Consider the following 25226-nt stretch of genomic DNA (forward strand, 5'->3'; position numbering starts at 1 on the left):
CAGTTCTCCTCTGAATCATTCAGTTCATTGGCAAACTTCAGACGGGCCTGTACATGTGCTTTCTTGAGCAGGGGGACCTTGCGGGCGCTGCAGGATTTCAGTCCTTCACGGTGTAGTGTGTTACCAATTGTTTTCTTGGTGACTATGGTCCCAGCTGCCTTGAAATAATTAACAAGATCCTCCCGTGTAGTTCTGGGCTGATTCCTCACCGTTCTCATGATCATTGAAACTCCACGAGGTGAGATCTTGCATAGAGCCCCAGACCGAGGGAGACTGACAGTTATTTTGTGTTTCTTCCATTTGCGAATAATCGCACCACCTGTTGTCACCTTCTCACCAAGCTGCTTGGCGATGGTCTTGTAGCCCATTCCAGCCTTGTGTACGTCTACAATCTTGTCCATGACATCCTTGGACAGCTCTTTGGTCTTGGCCATGGTGGAGAGTTTGCAATCTGATTGATTGATTGCTTCTGTGGACAGGTGTCTTTTATACAGGTAACGAGCTGAGATTAGGAGCGTTTCCTTTAAGAGAGTGCTCCTAATCTCAGCTCGTTACCTGTATAAAAGACACCTGGTAGCCAGAAATCTTGCTGATTGATAGGGGATCAAATACTTATTTCCCTCATTAACATGCAAATCAATTTATAATTTTTTTGAAATGCGTTTTTCTGGATTTTTTTGTTGTTATTCTGTCTCTCACTGTTAAAATACACCTACCATTAAAATTATAGACTGATCATTTCTTTGTCAGTGTGCAAACGTACAAAATCAGCAGGAGATCAAATACTTTTTTCCCTCACTGTATATGTATACAGTACTGTGCAAAAGTTTTAGGCAGGTGTAAAAAAATGCTTTAAAGTAAGAATTCTTTCAAAAATAGACAGGTTAATAGATTATATTTATCAATTAACAAAATGCAAAGTGAGTGAACATAAGAAATTGATTTGATATAGATTTATTTGGTGTGACCACCCTTTCCAGAGCTGTATATATATGTATATGTGTGTTATTACAGTCCCCTATTTAGCGTGGACAATGTTACAAAGCACACATACCACACTGGATGGTGATGGGAATTTCCATGGCTCTGCGCCGCTTGTATCGCAGCTCACTCGACGGAGGCTGACTCCAGTTGGCTGACAGGTAGCCAAACTCATCCCAGAATTTAACAATCCCCTTCTGGGCTGCAAGAAGCAGAGAACAGAAGAAAACTGTCTGAAAAATGCAATTCTCTTCAAAGTTGTGTTTACAATTAATTACAACTTCTGCCTTCATCTGGTTGTCAGGCAATTGCTCTTCTTAAGATCAATTCTGTTCTGAGAATCTTTAAGATATTGATCTGTTGCAAACTCTGACCAACCCCTAAACCCTACAGTCTCATACTCTATTATAATCAATAGGGCCACTCACCTTTTCAACATCTGATCCTAGTTGTATTACATTATACAATCTGATACATATATAGAAAACAAAAATACACAAAAATAAAGCAGAACATTTCATTATCGATAATATCCAGGCTCACTGTTTTAAAAGACTCGAGTCATTCTAGCCCAGTTATTCAAATGGTACATTTGAAGGCATCCATATATTATGAGGCATTATGGAGGGCAATTTTAAACAATTTATAAATGTAAATGTGCATGTGTGTGTGTGTGTGTGTGCGCTACTGGTCAATATGTCACGTCACATTTTCAATCAATTAATGACAGATTTTTTTTTTTTTTTAGTAATCATACATTTTAAATTTGTGCTCCAGAATGCAAATGTTTGGAAAACAACAATCACATTTCATAATTTGTGGATCCTGACATTTAGGCAGAGGTATATAATATACGGATAGGTCTATAGACCAAATCAGAATGTCTGTAAACAAAGGCTGTCGCTGCTTTTCCGGGTAGAAAACTAACGTCCGGCCCCAAATGGAAACGACTAAACAGATGAGAGAAAACAAATCAAAAGGACAACAGCTACTACCAACAACACAATATAGTCGAAAGAATGCTGAAGTCGTGTCGTACTTGGGGGTGATTGGCAAATTTTCAAAATTTCCCTTCAGAGAAGAGTAACTTAGTGCAGAGAATGGCATGGGAACAGAGGAGGGTCATGTATACAACCCATCTTTTAGACAGTACGGGTCTGGCACTGATACTAAATGATCCTCATTGCAAAGCTTTTTCTTTGAACATATCAGTCACAATCAGCAGTGTATAATTTCAGTGCATAGCCTGAAATTTATGACATTATGGACTACTCCTATCACACTGTATTGTTGCTTTCACTTCACTGTTCTTTATTTTCTTCCTGGGTTCTTGATCTCTCCACTGTCTCTCTCACCCTTTCTCCTCTCTCTCTGCAAGGCTCTATGTCTAAATTGGACCCTCTCTGGCACTGGTGAAAAACATGACATTATGTGTTAATATTGATATGGGTAAATGAATCAGCAACATGTTACAAGATCATGTCAGTAATGTATCACTGCTAATAATTACTGTCAGCTAGCTGCTGTATTACACAGTATCAACTCGCTTCACTATGCCACTCTAATGTACAGGTAACATGAGCAATACAAAAGCGCAATAATACAATATAAAATACAAATTACAAGAGTTCATATAAAAAATCCTATGTCATAGATGATGAGGTAAAATGTGTGGACATGCGGTAAAGTCCTGGGTATGTGCGAAAGGGAGGGGGCATAGGAGAAATCACAGTAAACAACAGGAGATCTTGCAATGTTATAAGTAAGCAGGAGCCTAATGAAGCATAGTTATATAAAGTGCAAAATTACAGGAGTGCTGCATAATTCAGGAGAATAAGCTGCTTAATTACAGTTCAAACAGTATTGTTTCTAACCAATGAAGATATGTATTAATTGTGGTTATTTCATTTATTGTTACTATTTAGACTTAGTCTTAATTTACCTATTTACCCAGGTATTCATAGAACAACACTGCTTATTAGGGATGCACCGATACCACTTTTTTCAGTACAAGTACAAGTACGAGCACTTACATTTAGGTACTTGCCGATACCGAGTACCAATACCAAGTACTTAATAAGGCAGTATTTTTCCCATAAAAATGACAATTACCATCAAAGTGCAATACATTTGAAGAAAGTTTGTATTTGTCAATAAAATATCTGAGTATTAAATAAAATGTATAACAGAAGGCTATTTCTGACATCCAGAAATGAAGATAAACAAACACAGCCTCCACACTGGCACTGTCTCCACATTTCAATTAAATGTCTAACTCACTGAATAGCAGTACTACACCACAAAGCCTGCTGTAACAGAACGACTGAAATAGTCATCATACATTAGTACGTCTCTAAGGACCGAGCCTTTTTGGAAAGGTGAGGCAGGTTTTTTGAAGAATAGAATCATCTCCATATGATCAGCTGTAAGCTTACATATGAACCAGCATGAATACATAATGTGCAGGACACCAGGTGAATATTTGTAGTTTGTGGTCACTCAAAGTTTTTGTTGTTGTTGTACATGTTGCATTTATTTTTACTTCTTAGTTAATGTTATTTTGTAACTTTTTATTATTAAATAATAATAATAACACTTAGTCATGAGAGAGACTGGGAAGAGGGAGTAATAGTAATAATAATATTATTATTATTATTATTATTATTAACTAGTCGAGCGAGAGAGAGACAGGGAGAAGGGGGTATTTAAAATAGGGCAATAGCACAATTATTGACGAGTTATATTTTACAACATAAAACCGTTTATACATATTTTATTAACTCGAAATATAGTTTACTTTTTACTTTATACAACGTGAAGCGCATTGAAATGGATCCGCCTGTCTGCGCACATCAATGCAGAAAACGCGCTTTTCAACAGGGCTGTGTGTTGCATTAGTAACCCGTCAGTGTCTCACTCCGTGGGCCAGGGGCAGCTGGCTGTGGGCTGTGCAAGTCTGTTGCTGCCCTGCACCGATACAGATCTGTCCCATCAGAGGAAAGGCAGACGAGTTGGATCACCTGCGATTCTTCAATTTATCATGTGCGCATAAAGGCTACATAAACAAGGACAAAAAATTTACTTTTAGCAATAAACTGTGTAAACTGGTGTATAAATCGGTATGCACATATCTTAGCAGACTTGTACAATATAACCACAATATAAACATAAATATAGCATAAAACTAAAGCACTTTCAAATGGCTCCGTCTTACAGCTGTGTATCAATGCAGAAAACGCGCATTTCAAATCTACAGTGCGTACACTAATACAAAAATTAGCACATGATCAAACAGCTGACTGATCAAGGGATTGATCCAGAGACCCGGGTTTGCAACGAGATCATTTAGACATTAAGGCATATCACTAAATCTAAATCAAAAGAGACAGACCATGTGTAATTTGTAACTGAATATGAATATTGTTGATGTAGTGCGTGACGAGAAGACACGCTCCCGCTATGAAGTGGTATCGGAAAATTTCTATGAGTATGAGTACATGAGCACAGTATCGGCCCGATACCCGATACTGGTATCGGTATCGTTGTATCCCTACTGCTTATTAAATCAAATTCTGCATGAAAGGAGTTTTCTACCCGGAAGCAAGTTTGTTCTGATGACGTCAGGTTGATTTGGTCTATGAACCAAATAAAATTGCCGTCATTCCCCTTCATGAATCAGTGAAGGATCGAGTGGGCTCACCGATTGAGATGTCCTTCCAGTACTGTGCCAGGTGCTCGCCCATGGCTTTCAGGAGGTGCCGGTACTCCTTGGCATCAGCAAAGTCCTGTTTGTTGTGTGTGGGCTCTAGCACCAGATAGGGTACATCCACCACACCCACCACACCACCACATGCCCTGCAGAGGTAAGACCATCAACGCCAACACGCCTCTGAAGTATTCTGGCGTTACACTGTGCCCTGGCATTAGAACCCCTGCCTGATTTGTACAAGTCTGACTGTGGCCATTTTGCTTAATCAGCTGAAGACCACTTCCATATATAAACTATAGAATCTTTTTACCTGTGGTTGAAAGATTTCCTAATACACTGTACAATAAAGCATTTAAAATTAACTTAATTAATTTAGTCCTTGGTCATGCGATACCACTGTAAGGCTTTTTAGAAAAAAAAGAGAAAGAAGAAGAAAAACATTTGTTTTTAATTGTACCAATTTCACCACCTTATATGTACTCAAATATAATCACTGGACATTCAAGTGCATTATAAATATACGGAAATAACTATGATGCTTTAGATCGGGCATACAGAAACGTCCACTATTGTTAAACGTTTAAAACACCAAATACACAATATCCCCAGATGTTGCTTTTAGATGTTATTCACAGAACATTTGTTTATTTACACTGATGGCTTTCCTTTGCTGTTCTTTCACTGATCAGGAGTCAGGTTGTATAGCTCAGGTGTGGCAAGCCCTGCCGGTACTCACATTCCCCCTTCCAGCTGCGGACCCACTTTTTCATACATCTTGATAAGCCGGCTGCAGTTGTAAACAAACATCCCATCAAGCTCGCGTTGGTCAATATTCACCCCAAATATAAAGCATAGCTCCTTGGGCTCCTTGAGGGCTCTGAGGGGGTGAGGGGGTGAGGTGGAGAGATAAATAAATTACATTTTAACAGTATAAAACCAGCATCATGCTTCATCTAAAAAAGAAAACGGGCAAAGATATTTCATGTGTTAAAATGTGTTTAGCTATCTACCTTTGGCAATACATAACAGATGTAATTTCTAAAATCATATTGACATTGTAAAATTATTTTTGTTACAGAGAGTACTTCCTGGAAAAAAACTGAAACAGCATTTTTGAAGAGCGGAATTATCAATTTCTCAAAACAGAAAATCAGGTGCCGTAAGCATTCCAGAATAAAATATTTTAACCTGTTGGGAAATATATTGATTTCTCCCCAGGTACCACAATCATCTGACCACACTACACATGACAAGACATACAGTGAACTATAATGTGTAGTCTCACTTCTGTTTGGCCTCCTGGATTTTCCTCTTGACATCTGCCTCCCTGCGCAGCATCATTGCGGAGTCCTGTGACTTACGCAGCATGGCCTGCAACAATAGGAAGAGAGTTAACTAATTGAAAACAGAATGGTTAAAAAAAAACAATGTTCTTTTATATTTTCTAGCATAAAATCCCTGCCCATCATGTGCTGGCAACAAGCTGCTCACCCAGAGCTGCCAGTCCAGCCTGGATGACTCAGGCGTACAGAGAAACTTCAGATTGCACAAAAAAGGTAAAAAATTAATTATGCTGATATTTCTTCACTTCACAGTGAGCACTGAGCAGGAATAAGGTGAGATCTGGAGAGACAGAGATAGTCTAAAGCTCTTAAATTCTAGGGTTCAAAAGAAAAAAGATGAGGGTAACCTAATATAATATGGATTGAACCACTCAGTGAGATCAGCAGACTCCCCTTCTGCAAGCTTTCATCAGTGTGCTTTCCGGGTTTCAAGCCTCTCATGGGCAATCCAAACAATGATGAAAGATCACAATTGGGCAACATGGGTGTTAGCAACTCCTAATTTCCAGGACTGAAAATATTTGGTATAACTCACACAATACTGTTAATACATTGTCTTTTTAATAAAGCTCTTAAAGAACATACATTTATTTTCCTGTAAAACAGAACTGGAACACTAATTTGTCAATAAGAGAAAAACTGACTAGGAACTATTGATGTCCAGTTATGATGTACATTTACTGCAGTTTTTGCAGTTCAGTGCATAGTATTGTGGCTGGAGTTTCATTGCTAACACTGCTCTGAGGTGCTGGCCTTTTCAACCAACTGTCCAATGATAAAGTGTGGTCTGCTTTGGTGTGGTCTTCTGTGCATTTGAAAATAAGGTACTTTCTTTCCAGGCTTTTTTTAACACAAGAGCCAGATGGGGAGGTGAACTTTTTGGCATATTCAACAATTCATGTGTGCGGGGGCAAATTGTGGAAAAAGTGGAATGAGGAATTCATTGCAAGGGGTCTGGGAAAAAAAAATCTGACAATTGGAGACCAGAAATACGAGATTCTGAGTTATTTCGAAGTCTAAAAACTTAAAAAATCTAAATCTCCATGAAATAAGGCAGATTTTGACTCCCAACCACATATCACTATGTGATACGTCGGGCGATAAATCACATATCAACCGATATGTTTTCGACTTAACACTGAGAATACGGACACAGCTCTCGCTCTGAGAATAAAAGGACCAGATGGCACGCATAAGCAGCCATGGTAAGCCAAACTCCCACAACACCTCCCACAAGACATCTCGGGGAACACGGTCATATGATTTCTCCAAGTCCACAAAACACATGTAGATTGGATTAGCATACTCCCATACCCCCTCAAACATCTATGAAAGGACAAAGAGCAGGTTGGTTGTTCCACAGACCGGACAGAATCCAAATTGTTCCTCCTGAATCCGAGGTTCAACTAACGAACAAAGTCTCCTCTCCAACAATCTGGCATAGGCTTTACCAGGGAGGCTGAGAAGTGTGATCCCTCTATAGTTGGAACAAACACTCTGGTCCCCTTTCTTGAAGATGGGGACCACCACCCCAGTTTGCCAATCCAAAGGAACTGTACCTGTCTTCCACGCAACATTGAAGAGGCGCGTTAGCCACACCACCCCAACACTGTCCAGCGCTTTCAACATCCCAGCAACCTCAGCTACAGTGATAGATCCGATCGCTGTGTTAAGTCGAAAACGTTCAAGGTGGGTGTTGGGACTCCGGCAAGGGTGCGTCTTGTCCCCACTCCTGTTTGTGATTTTCATGGACAGGATATCAAGACGCAGCCGATGTAGGTAGAGTATCCAGTTTGGGGGCTTAGAGGTGGCATCGCTGTTGTTTGAAGATGCTTCTTGCCCAATCCGACTGATCTCTGAGACGCACTCGAGTGTTTCGCTGCAGAGTGTAAAGTGGTTGGGATGAGAATCAGTACTTCCAAGGCCATGGTTCTCTCTTGGAAAAGAGTGGAGTGCTCGGTCCAGGTTAGGGGGGAGCAGCTGCCCTTAGTGGAGGAGTTTAAGTACCTGTTGGTTCATCAATAACAGTGCTGCGATTACATTATTTTAAAACTTTGCCATTTCTAACGATCCGGTCTGTTTCTCTTTATGGTCACAAGTTCTTGTTCAAAGGTGGCTTTGTGTTGCATTCGCAAAAATGCAATACTATTCTGATTGGTTACGTCGGTTAGCTGACGCACTGCGTCGACAACGCAAGGACGTGAAGCCTCATTTGCCGGCAATCATTTTCCTGCTCCATTTACACAGACCCACTGCCAAACAATTGCAACGATTTACCGGCAATAACCCATTCACACAGACCTTGCCTGCAACAAAATGCCACCAAATTGCCGGCAATTGTTTCAGTGTGAATGGGGTTATAGAGAGTCCTTTTCTGCCATTTTGCAGTGAGGGGCTTGCTTACCCGAGCCTCCCTAGTGAGGTCTCCTCCCAGCTTCAGCTCTAGTGCCAGAGCCTTGCTCTCCGCCTCTCTCGCCTTCTCTTCAGCTACAAAAAAAAATATTAAAAACATTACAGATATTAAACTGCAAAATACAAACAATTCCTCAATCCCCAATAACAAAACAGAAACAAATGAAAACCCAGATTTCCTGTCCCACCTACCGATTTTGGCCAAGTGATCAGCCTTCTTCACCTCCTGCTCTGCTCTGGTTTTAAAACGAGTCGATGTATATCTGTACATCCTGAAGAAAAAGAAGTACTCAATATGACTGTGGAGATTAGTGAATAGGAGCTTAGCAAATGACTGTACTGTGCTTATTTATGCTGAGTGACAATTAGATGGGGTGGCCACTGATGGTATTTCAGGACAGGCCATGCTTGCAGGGCACACCACAGGGCTGCCGCAAGGCAGCCACCTGCCCACACAGGTGAATAAGCGCACCTGCAGTTCGTGATGGCAGTGCTCAGAAGGAGCCAGTGCACACTATTGCATTGCACCGTACCTGCGGGGAAGTGCAGAAGGGTGTTTGGGGTACATTCAAGCAAAGGCAAAGTGAGTTTTGATGTCTTTGTCTTTTGACTTTTTTTTTTTTTTTTTTGTATTGAGGTCCTACTAACTAGAACTGAATGACAATTACAGATACTGCTTATGATCCATATATTCCCACCTACAACTCAGACTGCTGCCTCATGATAATCGCTGGTGCCCAAACTCTCACTTTTAAGTGGGAAACCATGTAGTGGTCCAGAGGCTAGACATAGCTGGGACTAGGTTCTATTTTGTTGTATAGCCCTTATTAAGGCTATTTTCTTTGTTTCATTGTCGCAGCTCATCTTCATCTTGTGAAAGCCTACAATGGAGTCATGCAGTGATGTGTACCTTGGCTTGTAGAGACAGCAGGAGAGTCTCTTGGTGCGCACTTTGTGGCCCTGGATAAAGATCCTCATGCGGGGGTCAATGTAGATAACAGCAGCGTAGGCCCTGAATGACCGCCTCTCTGGTTTCCTGTGGGGGTAAGAGGAAGCAGTGAGGCTGATGTGGTCAAATAATTTCACCCTCTCTCTTCCTTCTCTCCACAACATCTAGTTGGAGAGTCAAGTTATTCCACTTCTGAAGACTTACTTGCCAAGCTTTATAATTTTGCAAGTACAATTTTTAATTTTTAATCTGCAAATCGACTTCTGAAATACATAATACTTGCAGGGTTCTCAAGGAAATCTGTTTTTTTTTGTTCCATGACTTTTCCATGAACATTTTCTGATTTTCCATGACTAAATTATTTATTCGTTTACAACATAAATGCTGGAAAGTTGGAAATGTACACAGAAAATAATGAGAATATTGATAAACACAAAATCAGCTTATGTCATGATGGCCTCCTACTCATCCAATTCACCTACTTTAATAAAATATGCTACCATCAACTAATAAAGGGTAACCGGAGATGTAAATGCAAAATTAAACCTAGTACTATCTGATCAATGTATATGTAGTATAAATGTTTATTACAGTTGAAACTATACAAAACAACATTAACAATCTGTATTTTAATGATTTTAGCTGTAATTCTGAATTGCCTTGGATATAAACTACTATAAATCAGTTTAATTAATAAAAACATACACTCAAACATTACGATATACAAATGGTCAGTTCAGTAGGGGCCTACAGTAATCCTTTCCCGTACTCTGCTTTTAGATGACTGCTTTGTTTTAAACTTTAAAGCTTTTATAATTTTTTCTCTTTCAAAAAAATGTATTAATAATGATTTTCACCAATAAATTACCAGATTTTTGTGTTTGAGGAGTTTGGATTTTACGGATTTATACCCATTTTAAAACACGCTCAATATTATTTTCAGTTTCTTATCGGTAGTTATTTTTTATGAAGTACTACTGCACAAGCTTGTTTGATATTACAACATTATCATCTTGTCACCACTCACATCGAAGCTGTTATGCAGTGTACAACTCACACAGAAGCTTGCTGGATGTCATGTATTTAATATCGCGCGCTTGCTTGCTTGTGGTTTTGAAATAAAATGGAAAAAAATATATATTGGGTTTAATAAGGTGAACAAACAAAAAAGGTATTACTATAGCCTACATCAGTGGTTTTGAAATAATGAAATTTAATTTGTTGAATAGAACAATATGTATTATTATTTACTTTATTTAAAATAAATACTCATATCATACATTTGGCTACTTAATTTAAATGCAACAGACACATCATAAAGCATTTAATGTAGGCAGGGGTTCTCAACAATGGTCCTGGCGAACCCCTGTGTCTGCTGTTTTTTGTTCTAACAGAGCACTCACTTGATTAATTGAAACCTTAAATGGAATTATCAACCAACACATGAGAGCTGAAAATAACAGGAAATGTCTAATCACTTAATTTGTTAAATTACAGATTTGCTTAAATAACTGAGAGCTGAAAGGGCAGGTGAGCGAACATTAGAAGAGACAGTGGTTTGTCAGGACCTGGGTTGAGAAACACTGTCTACATTAAATGCTCAAACTTTATGAAGTTGCACTTAAATGTATGATATGCATATTTATTTCAAATCAAGTAAATAATAATACATATTGTTCTATTCAACAAATTACATTTGATTATTTCAAAACCACTGATGTAGGCTATAGTAAAACCTTTTTTTTGTTAAACCCAATCATTTTTTTTGCAGATTTTCACCCGGTTTTAGCGTTTGTTTTGATTTTTCATAAATAAAAACTGAAAACACGGAATACTATATGATAATAAGAAAACAACAATTAAAACAGCATTTCTACTTTATTTCACAAAAAACAACATTTCGATCTACAAGAGATCTTCATCAGAATCCATATCATGATGAAGATCTTGTGTAGATCGAAAAGTGTTTGCTAAAAACCTGTGAAGCATGGGTTACATAAATACATTTTATTTGTGCATTGCAGCTGTGGAAAGTGTGCAGGTATTTCTTTGTTTTTACTTTATCGATTTTTTTTGTACCCTGCACCTACTAATTAAGTTGGATGTGCGTTTGATTAACTTTTACTATTAACTTTATTTCAAATAAAAGAGCGATCATCATTCTGGCAGATCCTGACCAATTTAGTCACGATCGCATACATGGATTTACGTCATTCTGCTCAGAATCTACACAACTACTGAGAATTTACTGGATGAATGGTCAGATTCTGTTCAGAATTACGTAAATTTGCAGTACAAGAACGCAACCAATTATCGTGAGAATCTGTGCAGAATGCCGAAAGTCTGCTTCTTGTGAACACACCAAGCTTCTTTGTGTTGCTGTATGGTTCTAGGAGTTGTGCTTAGCCTATATGCGCTCCACACGGACTCTCCCAAGACTTGGAAATCCCTGTGTACATAATATCAGGCACAGACTACTATGTGCCATGACGTTCGTAATAACCACATGTATTAGAGTACGTACTAAAAGTAAAATTTAAAAGAATTGTATTCTGTACCATGAAACTTACTTTGTATCAGAGTGTACATTATATCCCATGTATGTTGTAAATGGGTTTGACTACGTACATGTGTAGCTATTTCCCATGACTTAAATTTTTTTGGTCATTTCCATGACTTTTCCAGGATTTTCCATGACCATGGGAAGCCAGTACTTGGTTTTGAATAAATTTCATTTTAATAAAAATTATATATTTATTTAATTACAAACTAATGGTGTAAATAAATATATATGGAATAACTATGTAGGCACAGGAAATAACATGTTAACAAATAACTGTACATAGAGGAAATATCTACATAGCTATGTTAATTTTAAAAGTAGACAGGCGAAGTAAACATGCAAATGTGTGTCAATTTTCCTTTTGGGGTGCGTGCAGTGTTTCCCACAGCTATATTCAGGCCTTGCCACAAATCGGTGCCACTTGGCCAAACAAATGCTTGAACGGCAATTTATTGAAAATCAAATGTATATATACAAGCACACTTGCTCATGCCCCCCGGTTAACAATCATCTAGCACACCCCAGCACCTGGCAACAAATCTGAAGCAAACCACCATGCTGAGGGACATTTCTGGGGGAAACCTTGTCATAAGTTTCTTGAAGTCTGGCATAGGTGTGCATGAAGTTATAAAAGGATGAGGAATGTGGATTTATTCAACTTACAATGATTACAAGTGGAAAGTAGAATTTTAAATCAATATTAAATGTTGTAACTTGTAAATTATGCAAATTAGCATTTCAGAAGGTTCGAAGGTTCTTTCATTTTTGCTTCTGAAACTTCGAAGGTGAAAATGTATATTAAAAAAAAAAAAAAAGTTACACCTCTGTGTAGTCTGGGTAGCCAAAAAGTCTCAGTTAGCATTCCCCCTATTCCACCTTTACAAGCAAGGACCTACACTCCCTCTGGGGGTATCCCTGACATCAAGATGTCTTGGCAATCTGTCTCCACGTCCAGCTCTGGCTCCCGGCTGTCCATCAGCTTCAGGTTGTAGACAATCACCAAGGTGCCTGGAGAGATGGCAAGTACACCAGCCAGCCAGTCAGATTGCTCAACATTCAAAACTTTAACATAATCATCTTACATATCTGCACATACAGATGACTGTAGTATCTGATAAAACAAACATACCATGAAGCTAATAAGAAGCTTGCTAAATTTGAAGTTTGTGAACACTTCATAATGTTGGCTCATTGAGGTTGTGCGGTCTGCTGTAGAATCTTACCACTCTCCCCCTCAATTTTGCTGAATTGCTCCATGAGCTGTGCTTCAGTTTTAAATGGCGAGTATTTATAGATCAGTTCGGTCTCGATGGCAAACTTCTCAGGGTTGTCGGTGACTGGCTGCTTGGTGTTGAAATCCCAAGTAGGAAGAGGCACGATCACCTGAAACAAACAAGAATTTCTCTTTTACCTCACACAGTATTAGGAGTCTATGAATGACACTCATTACGTGGCCTAAAAAGTTGGATATTTCTCATTAAAACTTTACTGATCAGCAATAAAACGAATCTTATACAAACCTATACAAAACAGCTCTTTCAAATTATTAGCATTGGAGTAAATAATTGACCATTTTCCTATCCTATGGAAAATTCTGCAGAACCTGTTTTTCCAGTTATTTTCTAATCAACCTGAAGTCTACATACACTTTACTAAGACAACAGTTTTTGCCTCAGGGAAAAAATGCTACTGGTTTTGAAAAATAAAAGCAATCTTGATGAATGATTATAGATAGGGTTTTGGCAGCATATAAATGTGGCTATAATTTAATAGTTACATAGAGGGAAATGGAACATTGTAGTACTAGTTACTGAACAGAATTATGTCATGGCAAGAAATATAGAAATTGTATTTGGAGTAGGCATAGGACAAATATACTTCTATATCTAATCTTACTAATACAATATTTAATTATTTTTTAACAAATGCAAGTACCAAAATAAGCAGGAAGAGCCATGAGCTGATTTGTGAAGTGGCTTTCAGCTATGCAACACTAATCTTCGATACCAGTTCTGATAAATAATTAGTGTGGTCTGGATAAAATTTCAAATTTACACAAAACAATATACAGTGGGGTAAAAAAGTATTTGATCCCCTGCTGATTTTGTACGTTTGCCCACTGACAAAGAAATGATCAGTCTATAATTTTAATGGTAGGTGTATTTTAACAGTGAGAGACAGAATAACAACAAAAAAATCCAGAAAAACACATTTCAAAAAAGTTATAAATTGATTTGCATGTTAATGAGGGAAATAAGTATTTGACCCCTTCGACTTAGTACTTGGTGGCAAAACCCTTGTTGGCAATCACAGAGGTCAGACGTTTCTTGTAGTTGGCAACCAGGTTTGCACACATCTCAGGAGGGATTTTGTCCCACTGCTCTTTGCAGATCCTCTCCAAGTCATTAAGGTTTCGAGGCTGACGTTTGGCAACTCGAACCTTCAGCTCCCTCCACAGGTTTTCTATGGGATTAAGGTCTGGAGACTGGCTAGGCCACTCCAGGACCTTAATGTGCTTCTTCTTGAGCCACTCCTTTGTTGCCTTAGCTGTGTGTTTTGGGTCATTGTCATGCTGGACTACCCATCCACGACCCATTTTCAATGCCCTGGCTTAGGGAAGGAGGTTCTCACCCAAAATTGGCCGTCCTAAGTCCCTTTGATGCGGTGCACTTGTCCTGTCCCCTTAGCAGAAAAACACCCCCAAAGCATTATGTTTCCACCTCCATGTTTGATGGTGGGGATGGTGTTCTTGGGGTCATAGGAAGCATTCCTCCTCCTCCAAACACAGAGAGTTGAGTTGATGCCAAAGAGCTCGATTTTGGTCTCATCTGACCACAACAGTTTCACCCAGTTCTCCTCTGAATCATTCAGATGTTCATTGACAAACTTCAGATGGGCCTGTACATGTGCTTTCTTGAGCAGGGGGACCTTGCGGGCACTGCAGGATTTCAGTCCTTCACGGCGTAGTGTATTACCAATTGTTTTCTTGGTGACTATGGTCCCAGCTGCCTTGAGATCATTAACAAGATCCTCCGTGGAGTTCTGGGCTGATTCCTCACCGTTCTCATGATCATTGAAACTCCACAGGGTGAGATCTTGCATGGAGCCCCAGACCGAGGGAGACTGACAGTTATTTCGTGTTTCTTCCATTTGCGAATAATCGCACCAACTGTTGTCACCTTCTCACCAAGCTGCTTGGCGATGGTCTTGTAGCCCATTCCAGCCTTGTGTACGTCTACAATCTTGTCCCTGACATCCTTGGACAGCTCTTTGGTCTTGGCCATGGTGGAGAGTTTGGAATCTGATAGATTGATTGCTTCTGTGGACAGGTGTCTTTTATACAGGTAACAAGCTGAGATTAGGAGCGCTTCCTTTAAGAGAGTGCTCCTAATCTCAGCTCGTTACCTGTATAAAAGACACCTGGGAGCCAGAAATCTTGCTGATTGATAGGGGATCAAATACTTATTTTCCTCATTAACATGCAAATCAATTTATAACTTTTTTGAAATGCGTTTTTCTGGATTTTTTTGTTGTTATTCCGTCTCTCACTGTTAAAATACACCTACCATTAAAATTATAGACTGATCATTTTTTTGTCAGTGGGCAAATGTACAAAATCAGCAGGGGATCAAATACTTTTTTCCCCTCACTATACATGCAAATAGCTGAATTCACAAATAACGCTTATTATTTGCCATACAAATTCTTCCAAGTACCACACACAGGCAAAAGTATGAAGTAATGGTTAGGGCTCTGGACTCTTGAGCAGAGAGTTGTGAGTTCAATCCCAGATGGGGATTGAACAAATTAGTTTACCTAGATTGCACCAGTAAAAACACAGCTGTAAAAAAATGTAATTCTGAGTTGCCCTACGAAATGTAAGGAAATAGCAGTTTTCGCTTTGAAAAAAAAAAAGTAACAGTGATACACAGTTCATTCTGAAACCTTTATTCTATCTTCCCATTGACTATATAGATTCAAATAAGACTTTAAATATTGCCAGGTAAAATAGAAAATAATGAAGTGGTGAAACAGTAAAGGACTGAAATAATAGTGGGTTTACACGTTTAGACGATTAAACAGTTACAGCCCTAGCCTAGTTAAGTGTAATCCTTAACTCATGAAAAGGTAAGATGATTTAGGAGTTAACCTGTGTTGAATTCAGGATTGTGATTGGGCTTTAGTTCCTGTTTGCTACAGTGACATACTTGCAAACAGTTGGGAAATAAAATCAATTACCCCTGCACATCATTTTGGGCCTAACCATCAGATTTGGATTGTACAAGTTTAACTAGTCTCTGACCACTTCCTCCGTGGTGCCCTGAGATGTAACCGGCTCAGACTTACCTCATCTATTCCCTCTTCCTCATGAAAGGTTCGGGACAAGAACAGGCAAGTCAGTTTCTCCTCTTTCTTGGTGAAAAGAATAAAATCCTTTCCAATTCGCATGGATCCACTGGCAGAGACAAAAAAACACATACATTCTCAAAGACACATCAGCTACTTCTCTCACACTGTGTACATAATTGTACAACAGTAGAGGACAGACAGCTGATGAAAACCAGTCCAGTCACTTAGCTATCACCATGCACAGAACCCCCATATTCTAAGTGTTGGCTTATACTAGAAAAAACACCAAGTTTAAGATTACTGCCAGAGAAACTTTACATTCACATTAACCTACATTCTGCCTGTTAAGAAAATAATGTAAACAAAGTGTATAACACAGTAACTCATTACAGCTCAGCCTCGATGGCAAAGCTGCATTCATTTCAATCACTGATATGAAGACTAAGTGCAAAAAAAATTTGGAAGTGTAAACCCCAAATGATATATTTGTAGAATGCACTGAATTATGTCATCTACTGTAATAAGCATGCTACAACTATGCTGATCCCCTCAAAACCCATATAGAGGAAAACATCTTACGATTTCAGCCCGTTGCCGTACTGTCCGATCTGTGTAGACTCTGGCGACCTTTTGTTGGATTTCCCAAACTGTATCACATGTGTAGCTTCATCTAGGAAAGACAGAAAAGAGCCAATGATCAGTGACCAGCGTTTCATCTAAAAGTATTAATTTGCAACAGCTTGTCAGGACCTATTCAAGCAATCACATTACCAAGCAATCGGCACTAAAATATGACAGGATCTCAGTGATTACTGTCCAGGAATGGAATCCTGCTAATCCTAAAAGAGCAGAATAACTAGGAGAAAAGACATATTTATGTACAGTGGCTCTCAAAAGTATTCACCCCCCTTGGACTTTTCCACATGTCATTGTGTTACAACATGAAATCAGAATGGATTTAATCAGGAGTTTTTGCCTCTGATCAACACAGAAAATGTCCATAATGTCAAAGTGAAAAATATAATCTGCAAATTATACTTTTGAGAGTCACTGTACTGACTAACTCAAAACACAACTGATAATGAAGAACTTGTTAATTAATTTGATTGAAATAAGGCAAAAAGCAATCATATCAGAAGTGGTTAGGTCAAGGCTGGTACTCACTGGGGTCCATGCCAATCCCATCATCTAGGAAACACAGCATAAACCCACCTCGCAGGTCGGGTTTGTTCACTGAAAATACAGAAAAGAAGATAAGAAAGCTGGCAAACAGAAGAATACATTGATCTTAAATTACTTAAATTAGTTCTGGGAAGAATTATAAGAGTGCAAAATATTTATAGTAGGTGTGAACTGTATTACATCAATAACCTTATCAATTTACATTTCGACACAATCACACACTTGATTACAGACTTTAACTACTACTAATATTTATGATACATTGCAATCAGGCGGCCACAGTACTGAAACAGTCCTATTAGAAGTATTAGGCTAAACAAAGTGTTTCAGTCTTCCAATTTAGGGCATGTCACTTATTACTTTAGACTTAAGTGCAGCCTTTGACACAATTGACCACCAAATTTTGATACACCGCTTAAAAAAATTGAGCTATTTCTGCACTTCAGTTAGTTCAAAGTGTTGCTGCAAGGATCTTACCTAAAACAAAAAAACATGAACACATCACTGCAGCATTAGTTCCACTTCACTGGCTCCCAGTGCGCTACAGGATAGCTCTCTTATTATTATTTATAAGCACTAAAGGGACTGGCACCGCTCTAACTTAAAATATCTTCTAAGTGAATACACTGTAGAACGGTCATTGCGATCCTCTGAAGCCGGTTACTTAGTGGCCCCAAAAATACATAATATAAAACGCAGATGGCAGAGCATTTAGTTAGAGCCCCAAAACTACAGAACAATCTTTCAGCCTATATAGGAGATGCCCCCTCTGTCCTAGCCTTTAAAACTTGGCTGAAGACTCATATCTTTACTCTCCATTTTTCTAGTGACTATAACCCATAGTGCCGCTCGTCTCCTGCCAGTTCTCAAGGAATGTAAAAGAAAGACATTTTTGTTGCGATTCGGCCGATTACCTATTCAAAACAAGCCAAGGCCAAGAGGAAAAGCTAACCTACTGAATCCTATAGCTCACGTCTACAAATTTTACCACACTTCAACCTTCAAATTGAGTTGTGCTCAAAACATTACTAACATATCTCATGCCTTGAGAGGAAAAAAACTGCTTAAAATAAGTAAATGTAAATAAAATAAAAAATAAAAAACTTGCAAGTAGTCACATGAATTTTGTCTTCACGCAAACATGCAAAGAACAGCTGCTTCTGTTCCGCTGAAAGCCTGTATTTAGTGTGTGAGAAATACCTGTATAGAGGTCTATCCGTGTGGCATTCGCATCCCTGCAAAGAAAGAAAAAATAAAGTTAGAGACAATCTGAGGTTAAGTGGAAAGTGATTCTGTGAGGGTAGTAAGCTTTTCTGTCGTCACAGCTGACAAACCACTGGAATATAACTTCATAGCAATGTAAATTAATGGGAGGAGCTCTACCACAACTCCAAATATCACAAGTTAGAAACTTTACCAGTCCTATTCCTTTAATATCACTTATAGTTAAGCTCAAGAACTGCACTGGTATTATTCAATTACAGTGATCTGATTTTAATGTTCACATGAAATCAACTAACCAACTGAGCTCACTGGACCAATGTAACCTTTCATTCCCAAGGCTGATGTGGGTGACTATTTAAAGACACCGACCAAGCTTGCCAGATTGTGGGTCTTGAGGAACAGGAATAAAAACCCTTTATACACAAAGAAGAAAGCATGACAGAAGAAACAGAAGTTATGTTTACCTTGCATTGTCCACAAGCTCAGCCAGTGCTCCAAAGAGGAACTCATGGGTGGTTCTAAACAAATTCAAAAAAGTGAAGAAAACATTTACTTCCAGTAAGTACCAAGTATCAAGACATCCCACTAACTTATTTCCTTGGATCATCCTTTGTTTCATCGTTAAGGAACAGAAAACATCCTTGTAGATGTTGGGATTACAGTGCATCCGGAAAGTATTCACAGCGCTTCACTTTTTCCACGTTTTGTTTGTTACAGCCTTATTCCAAAATGGATTAAATTCATTATTTTCCTCAAAATTCTACAAACAATACCCCATAATGCAAATTTATTAAAAATAAAACACAAAAAAAAGCACATGTATATAAGTATTCACAAGCCTTTGCCATGACACTCAAAATTGAGCTCAGGTGCATCCTGTTTCCACTGATCATCCTTGAGAAGTTTCTACAACATGATTGGAGTCCACCTGTGGTAAATTCAGTTGATTGGGCATGATTTGGAAAGGCACACATCTGTCTATATAAGGTGCCACAGTTAACAGTGCATGTCAGAGCACAAACCAAGCCATGAAGTCCAAGGAATTGTCTGTAGACCGCCAGGACAGGATTGTATAAAGGCACAGAACTGGGGAAGGGTACAGAAAAGGTCCCAATGAGCAGAGTGGCCTCCATCATCCGTAAATGGAAGAAGTTTGGAACCACCAGGACTCTTCCTAGAGCTGGCCGCCCGGCCAAACTGAGCGATCGGGGGAGAAGGGCCTTAGTTAGGGAGGTGACCAAGAACCCGATGGTCACTCTGACAAAGCTCCAGCGTGTCTCTGTGGAGAGAGGAGAACCTTCCAGAAGAACAACCATCTCTGCACACTCCACCAATCAGGCCTATATGGTAGAGTGGCCAGATGGAAGCCACTCCTCAATAAAAGGCACATGACAGCCCGCCTGGAGTTTGCCAAAAGGCACCTGAAGGACTCTCAGAACATAAGAAACAAAATTCTCTGGTCTGATGAAACAAAGATTGAACTCATGTCTGGAGTAAACCAGGCACTGCTCAACACCTGGCCAATACCATCCCTACAGTGAAGCATGGTGGTGGCAGCATCATGTGGGGATGTTTTTCAGTGGCAGGAACTGGGAGACTAGTCAGGATCAAGGGAAAGATGAATACAGCAATGTACAGAGACATCCTTGATGAAAACCTGCTCCAGAGCGCTCTGGAACCTCAGACTGAGGCAAAGGTTCATCTTCCAACAGAACAACGTCCCTAAGCACACAGCCAAGTTAACAAAGGAGTGGCTACAGGACAACTCTGTGAATGTCCTTGAGTGGCCCAGCCAGAGCCCCGACTTGAACCCGATTGAACATCTCTGAAAAGATCTGAAAATGGCTGTGCACCGACGCTCCCCATCCAACCTGATGGAGCTTGAGAGGTCCTGCTAAGAAGAATGGGAGAAACTGCCCAAAAATAGGTGTGCCAAGCTTATAGCATCATACTCAAAAAGACTTGAGGCTGTATGCCAAAGGTGCTTCAACAAAGTATTGAGCAAAGGCTGTGAATACTTATGTACATGTGCATTTTTGTTTTTTATTTTTATTACATTTGCAAAGATTTCAAACAAACTTCTTTCACATTGTCATTATGGGGTATCATTTGTAGAATTTTGAGGAAAATAATTAATTTAATCCATTTTGGAATAAGACTAACATAACAAAATGTGGAAAAAGTGAAGCGCTGTGAATACTTTCCGGATGCACTGTATAAGGCCCATTGATACAAAATGTACCAGAAGATGTAAAAGAAACACGTTAGTAATCTAGGAAATAGGAAACTTTCAGTCTATTCTTCTAAAATTAAAGTTCCACTAAAAATACCTATACCCCATTTGGAATGTAATACAAATTTCCCATATACACAGAACTGCTCAAAATGTCTTACAGTTTGAGCAATGACAGGCATTATAACATCCACAATGTACAGACGAAACAGAAGATTATATTACATATATATATATATATATATATATATATATATATATATATATGTGTGTATCTACACTCACCTAAAGGATTATTAGGAACACCATACTAATACTGTGTTTGACCCCCTTTCGCCTTCAGAACTGCCTTAATTCTACGTGGCATTGATTCAACAAGGTGCTGAAAGCATTCTTTAGAAATGTTGGCCCATATTGATAGGATAGCATCTTGCAGTTGATGGAGATTTGTGGGATGCACATCCAGGGCACGAAGCTCCCATTCCACCACATCCCAAAGATGCTCTATTGGGTTGAGATCTGGTGACTGTGGGGGCCAGTTTAGTACAGTGAACTCATTGTCATGTTCAAGAAACCAATTTGAAATGATTCGACCTTTGTGACATGGTGCATTATCCTGCTGGAAGTAGCCATCAGAGGATGGGTACATGGTGGTCATAAAGGGATGGACATGGTCAGAAACAATGCTCAGGTAGGCCGTGGCATTTAAACGATGCCCAATTGGCACTAAGGGGCCTAAAGTGTGCCAAGAAAACATCCCCCACACCATTACACCACCACCACCAGCCTGCACAGTGGTAACAAGGCATGATGGATCCATGTTCTCATTCTGTTTACACCAAATTCTGACTCTACCATATGAATGTCTCAACAGAAATCGAGACTCATCAGACCAGGCAACATTTTTCCAGTCTTCAACTGTCCAATTTTGGTGAGCTTGTGCAAATTGTAGCCTCTTTTTCCTATTTGTAGTGGAGATGAGTGGTACCCGGTGGGGTCTTCTGCTGTTGTAGCCCATCCGCCTCAAGGTTGTACGTGTTGTGGCTTCACAAATGCTTTGCTGCATACCTCGGTTGTAACGAGTGGTTATTTCAGTCAAAGTTGCTCTTCTATCAGCTTGAATCAGTCGGCCCATTCTCCTCTGACCTCTAGCATCAACAAGGCATTTTCGCCCCCACAGGACTGCCGCATACTGGATGATTTTCCCTTTTCACACCATTCTTTGTAAACCCTAGAAATGGTTGTGCGTGAAATACTCAGACCAGCCCGTCTGGCACCAACAACCATGCCACGCTCAAAATTGCTTAAATCACCTTTCTTTCCCATTCAGACATTCAGTTTGGAGTTCAGGAGATTGTCTTGACCAGGACCACACCCCTAAATGCATTGAAGCAACTGCCATGTGATTGGTTGGTTAGATAATTGCATTAATGAGAAATTGAACAGGTGTTCCTAATAATCCTTTAGGTGAGTGTATATATACACATATACACATATATATATATATACGTGTATATATATATACATACACATACATACACATATACGTATATATATATATACGTATATATATATATATACACTCACCTAAAGGATTATTAGGAACACCTGTTCAATTTCTCATTAATGCAATTATCTAACCAACCAATCACATGGCAGTTGCTTCAATGCATTTAGGGGTGTGGTCCTGGTCAAGACAATCTCCTGAACTCCAAACTGAATATCTGAATGGGAAAGAAAGGTGATTTAAGCAATTTTGAGCGTGGCATGGTTGTTGGTGCCAGACGGGCCGGTCTGAGTATTTCACAATCTGCTCAGTTACTGGGATTTTCATGCACAACCATTTCTAGGGTTTACACAGAATGGTGTGAAAAGGGAAAAACATCCAGTATGCGGCAGTCCTGTGGGCGAAAATGCCTTGGTGATGCTAGAGGTCAGAGGAGAATGGGCCGACTGATTCAAGCTGATAGAAGAGCAACTTTGACTGAAATAACCACTCGTTACAACCAAGGTATGCAGCAAAGCATTTGTGAAGCCACAACATGTACAACCTTGAGGCGGATGGGCTACAACAGCAGAAGACCCCACCGGGTACCACTCATCTCCACTACAAATAGGAAAAAGAGGCTACAATTTGCACAAGCTCACCAAAATTGGACAGTTGAAGACTGGAAAAATGTTGCCTGGTCTGATGAGTCTCGATTTCTGTTGAGACATTCAGATGGTAGAGTCAGAATTTGGCGTAAACAGAATGAGAACATGGATCCATCATGCCTTGTTACCACTGTGCAGGCTGGTGGTGGTGGTGTAATGGTGTGGGGGATGTTTTCTTGGCACACTTTAGGCCCCTTAGTGCCAATTGGGCATCGTTTAAATGCCACGGCCTACCTGAGCATTGTTTCTGACCATGTCCATCCCTTTATGACCACCATGTACCCATCCTCTGATGGCTACTTCCAGCAGGATAATGCACCATGTCACAAAGGTCGAATCATTTCAAATTGGTTTCTTGAACATGACAATGAGTTCACTGTACTAAACTGGCCCCCACAGTCACCAGATCTCAACCCAATAGAGCATCTTTGGGATGTGGTGGAACGGGAGCTTCGTGCCCTGGATGTGCATCCCACAAATCTCCATCAACTGCAAGATGCTATCCTATCAATATGGGCCAACATTTCTAAAGAATGCTTTCAGCACCTTGTTGAATCAATGCCACGTAGAATTAAGGCAGTTCTGAAGGCGAAAGGAAGTCAAACACAGTATTAGTATGGTGTTCCTAATAATCCTTTAGGTGAGTGTATATATATATCAGCAGGGGATCAAATACTTTTTGATCAGTCTATAATTTTAATGGTAGGTGTATTTTAACAGTGAGAGACAGAATAACAACAAACAAATCCAGAAAAACACATTTCAAAAAAATTATAAATTGATTTGCATGTTAATGAGGGAAATAAGTATTTGATCCCCTATCAATCAGCAAGATTTCTGGCTACCAGGTGTCTTTTATACAGGTAACGAGCTGAGATTAGGAGCACTCTCTTAAAGGAAGCGCTCCTGATCTCAGCTCGTTACCTGTATAAAAGACACCTGTCCACAGAAGCAATCAATCAATCAGATTCCAAACTCTCCACCATGGCCATGACCAAAGAGCTGTCCAAGGATGTCAGGGACAAGATTGTAGACCTACACAAGGCTGGAATGGGCTACAAGACCATCGCCAAGCAGCTTGATGAGGAGGTGACAACAGTTGGTGCGATTATTCGCAAATGGAAGAAACACAAAATAACTGTCAGTCTCCCTCGGTCTGGGGCTCCAAGCAAAATCTCACCTTGTGGAGTTCCAATGATCATGAGAACGGTGAGGAATCAGCCCAGAACTACACGGGAGGATCTTGTTAATGATCTCAAGGCAGCTGGGACCATAGTCACCAAGAAAACAATTGGTAACACACTACGCCGTGATGGACTGAAATCCTGCAGCGCCCGCAAGGTCCCCCTGCTCAAGAAAGCACATGTACAGGCCCATCTGAAGTTTGCCAATGAACATCTGAATGATTCAGAGGAGAACTGGGTGAAAGTGTTGTGGTCAGATGAGACCAAAATCAAGCTCTTTGGCATCAACTCAACTCGACGTGTTTGGAGGAGGAGGAATGACCCCAAGAACACCATCCCCACCGTCAAACATGGAGGTGGAAACATAATGCTTTGGGGGTGTTTTTCTGCTAAGGGGACAGGACAACTGCACCGCATCAAAGGGACGATGGATGGGGCCATGTACCATCAAATCTTGGGTGAGAACCTCCTTCCCTCAGCCAGGGCATTGAAAATGGGTCGTGGATGGGTATTCCAGTATGAAAATGACCCAAAACACACAGCCAAGGCAACAAAGGAGTGGCTCAAGAAGAAGCACATTAAGGTCCTGGAGTGGCCTAGCCAGTCTCCAGACCTTAATCCCATAGAAAATCTGTGGAGGGAGCTGAAGGTTCGAGTTGCCAAACGTCAGCCTCGAAACCTTAATGACTTGGAGAGGATCTGCAAAGAGGAGTGGGACAAAATCCCTCCCGAGATGTGTGCAAACCTGGTGGCCAACTACAAGAAACGTCCGACCTCTGTGATTGCCAACAAGGGTTTTGCCACCAAGTACTAAGTACTAGGGGTCAAATACTTATTTCTCTCATTAACATGCAAATCAATGTATAACTTTTTTGAAATGCATTTTTCTGGATTTTTTTGTTGTTATTCTGTCTCTCACTGTTAAAATACACCTACCATTAA

The 25226-nt window shown here is 39.8% G+C and overlaps 1 protein-coding gene across 3 annotated transcripts in view; it reads right to left on the bottom strand.

Annotated features, from left to right (window-relative positions):
• morc2 (MORC family CW-type zinc finger 2) overlaps window positions 1–25226 on the bottom strand; it is a 59315-nt gene that overhangs the window by 24676 nt on the left and 9413 nt on the right. For all 3 annotated transcript variants that reach the window (XM_066690114.1, XM_066690113.1, XM_066690115.1), the window contains exons 3-16: window positions 19178–19231; window positions 18690–18724; window positions 17472–17540; window positions 16887–16977; window positions 16305–16413; window positions 13181–13340; window positions 12854–12965; window positions 9356–9481; window positions 8638–8717; window positions 8438–8520; window positions 5976–6061; window positions 5427–5567; window positions 4682–4836; window positions 1055–1183 (exon numbers count right to left, since the gene is read on the bottom strand). In XM_066690114.1, the coding sequence (XP_066546211.1) occupies window positions 1055–1183; window positions 4682–4836; window positions 5427–5567; window positions 5976–6061; window positions 8438–8520; window positions 8638–8717; window positions 9356–9481; window positions 12854–12965; window positions 13181–13340; window positions 16305–16413; window positions 16887–16977; window positions 17472–17540; window positions 18690–18724; window positions 19178–19231 (1430 nt within the window). The remainder of the gene's footprint in view (window positions 1–1054; window positions 1184–4681; window positions 4837–5426; window positions 5568–5975; window positions 6062–8437; window positions 8521–8637; window positions 8718–9355; window positions 9482–12853; window positions 12966–13180; window positions 13341–16304; window positions 16414–16886; window positions 16978–17471; window positions 17541–18689; window positions 18725–19177; window positions 19232–25226) is intronic.

Source organism: Amia ocellicauda, chromosome 17 (assembly GCF_036373705.1).
Source record: "Amia ocellicauda isolate fAmiCal2 chromosome 17, fAmiCal2.hap1, whole genome shotgun sequence".
NCBI classification, from domain to species: domain Eukaryota; kingdom Metazoa; phylum Chordata; class Actinopteri; order Amiiformes; family Amiidae; genus Amia; species Amia ocellicauda.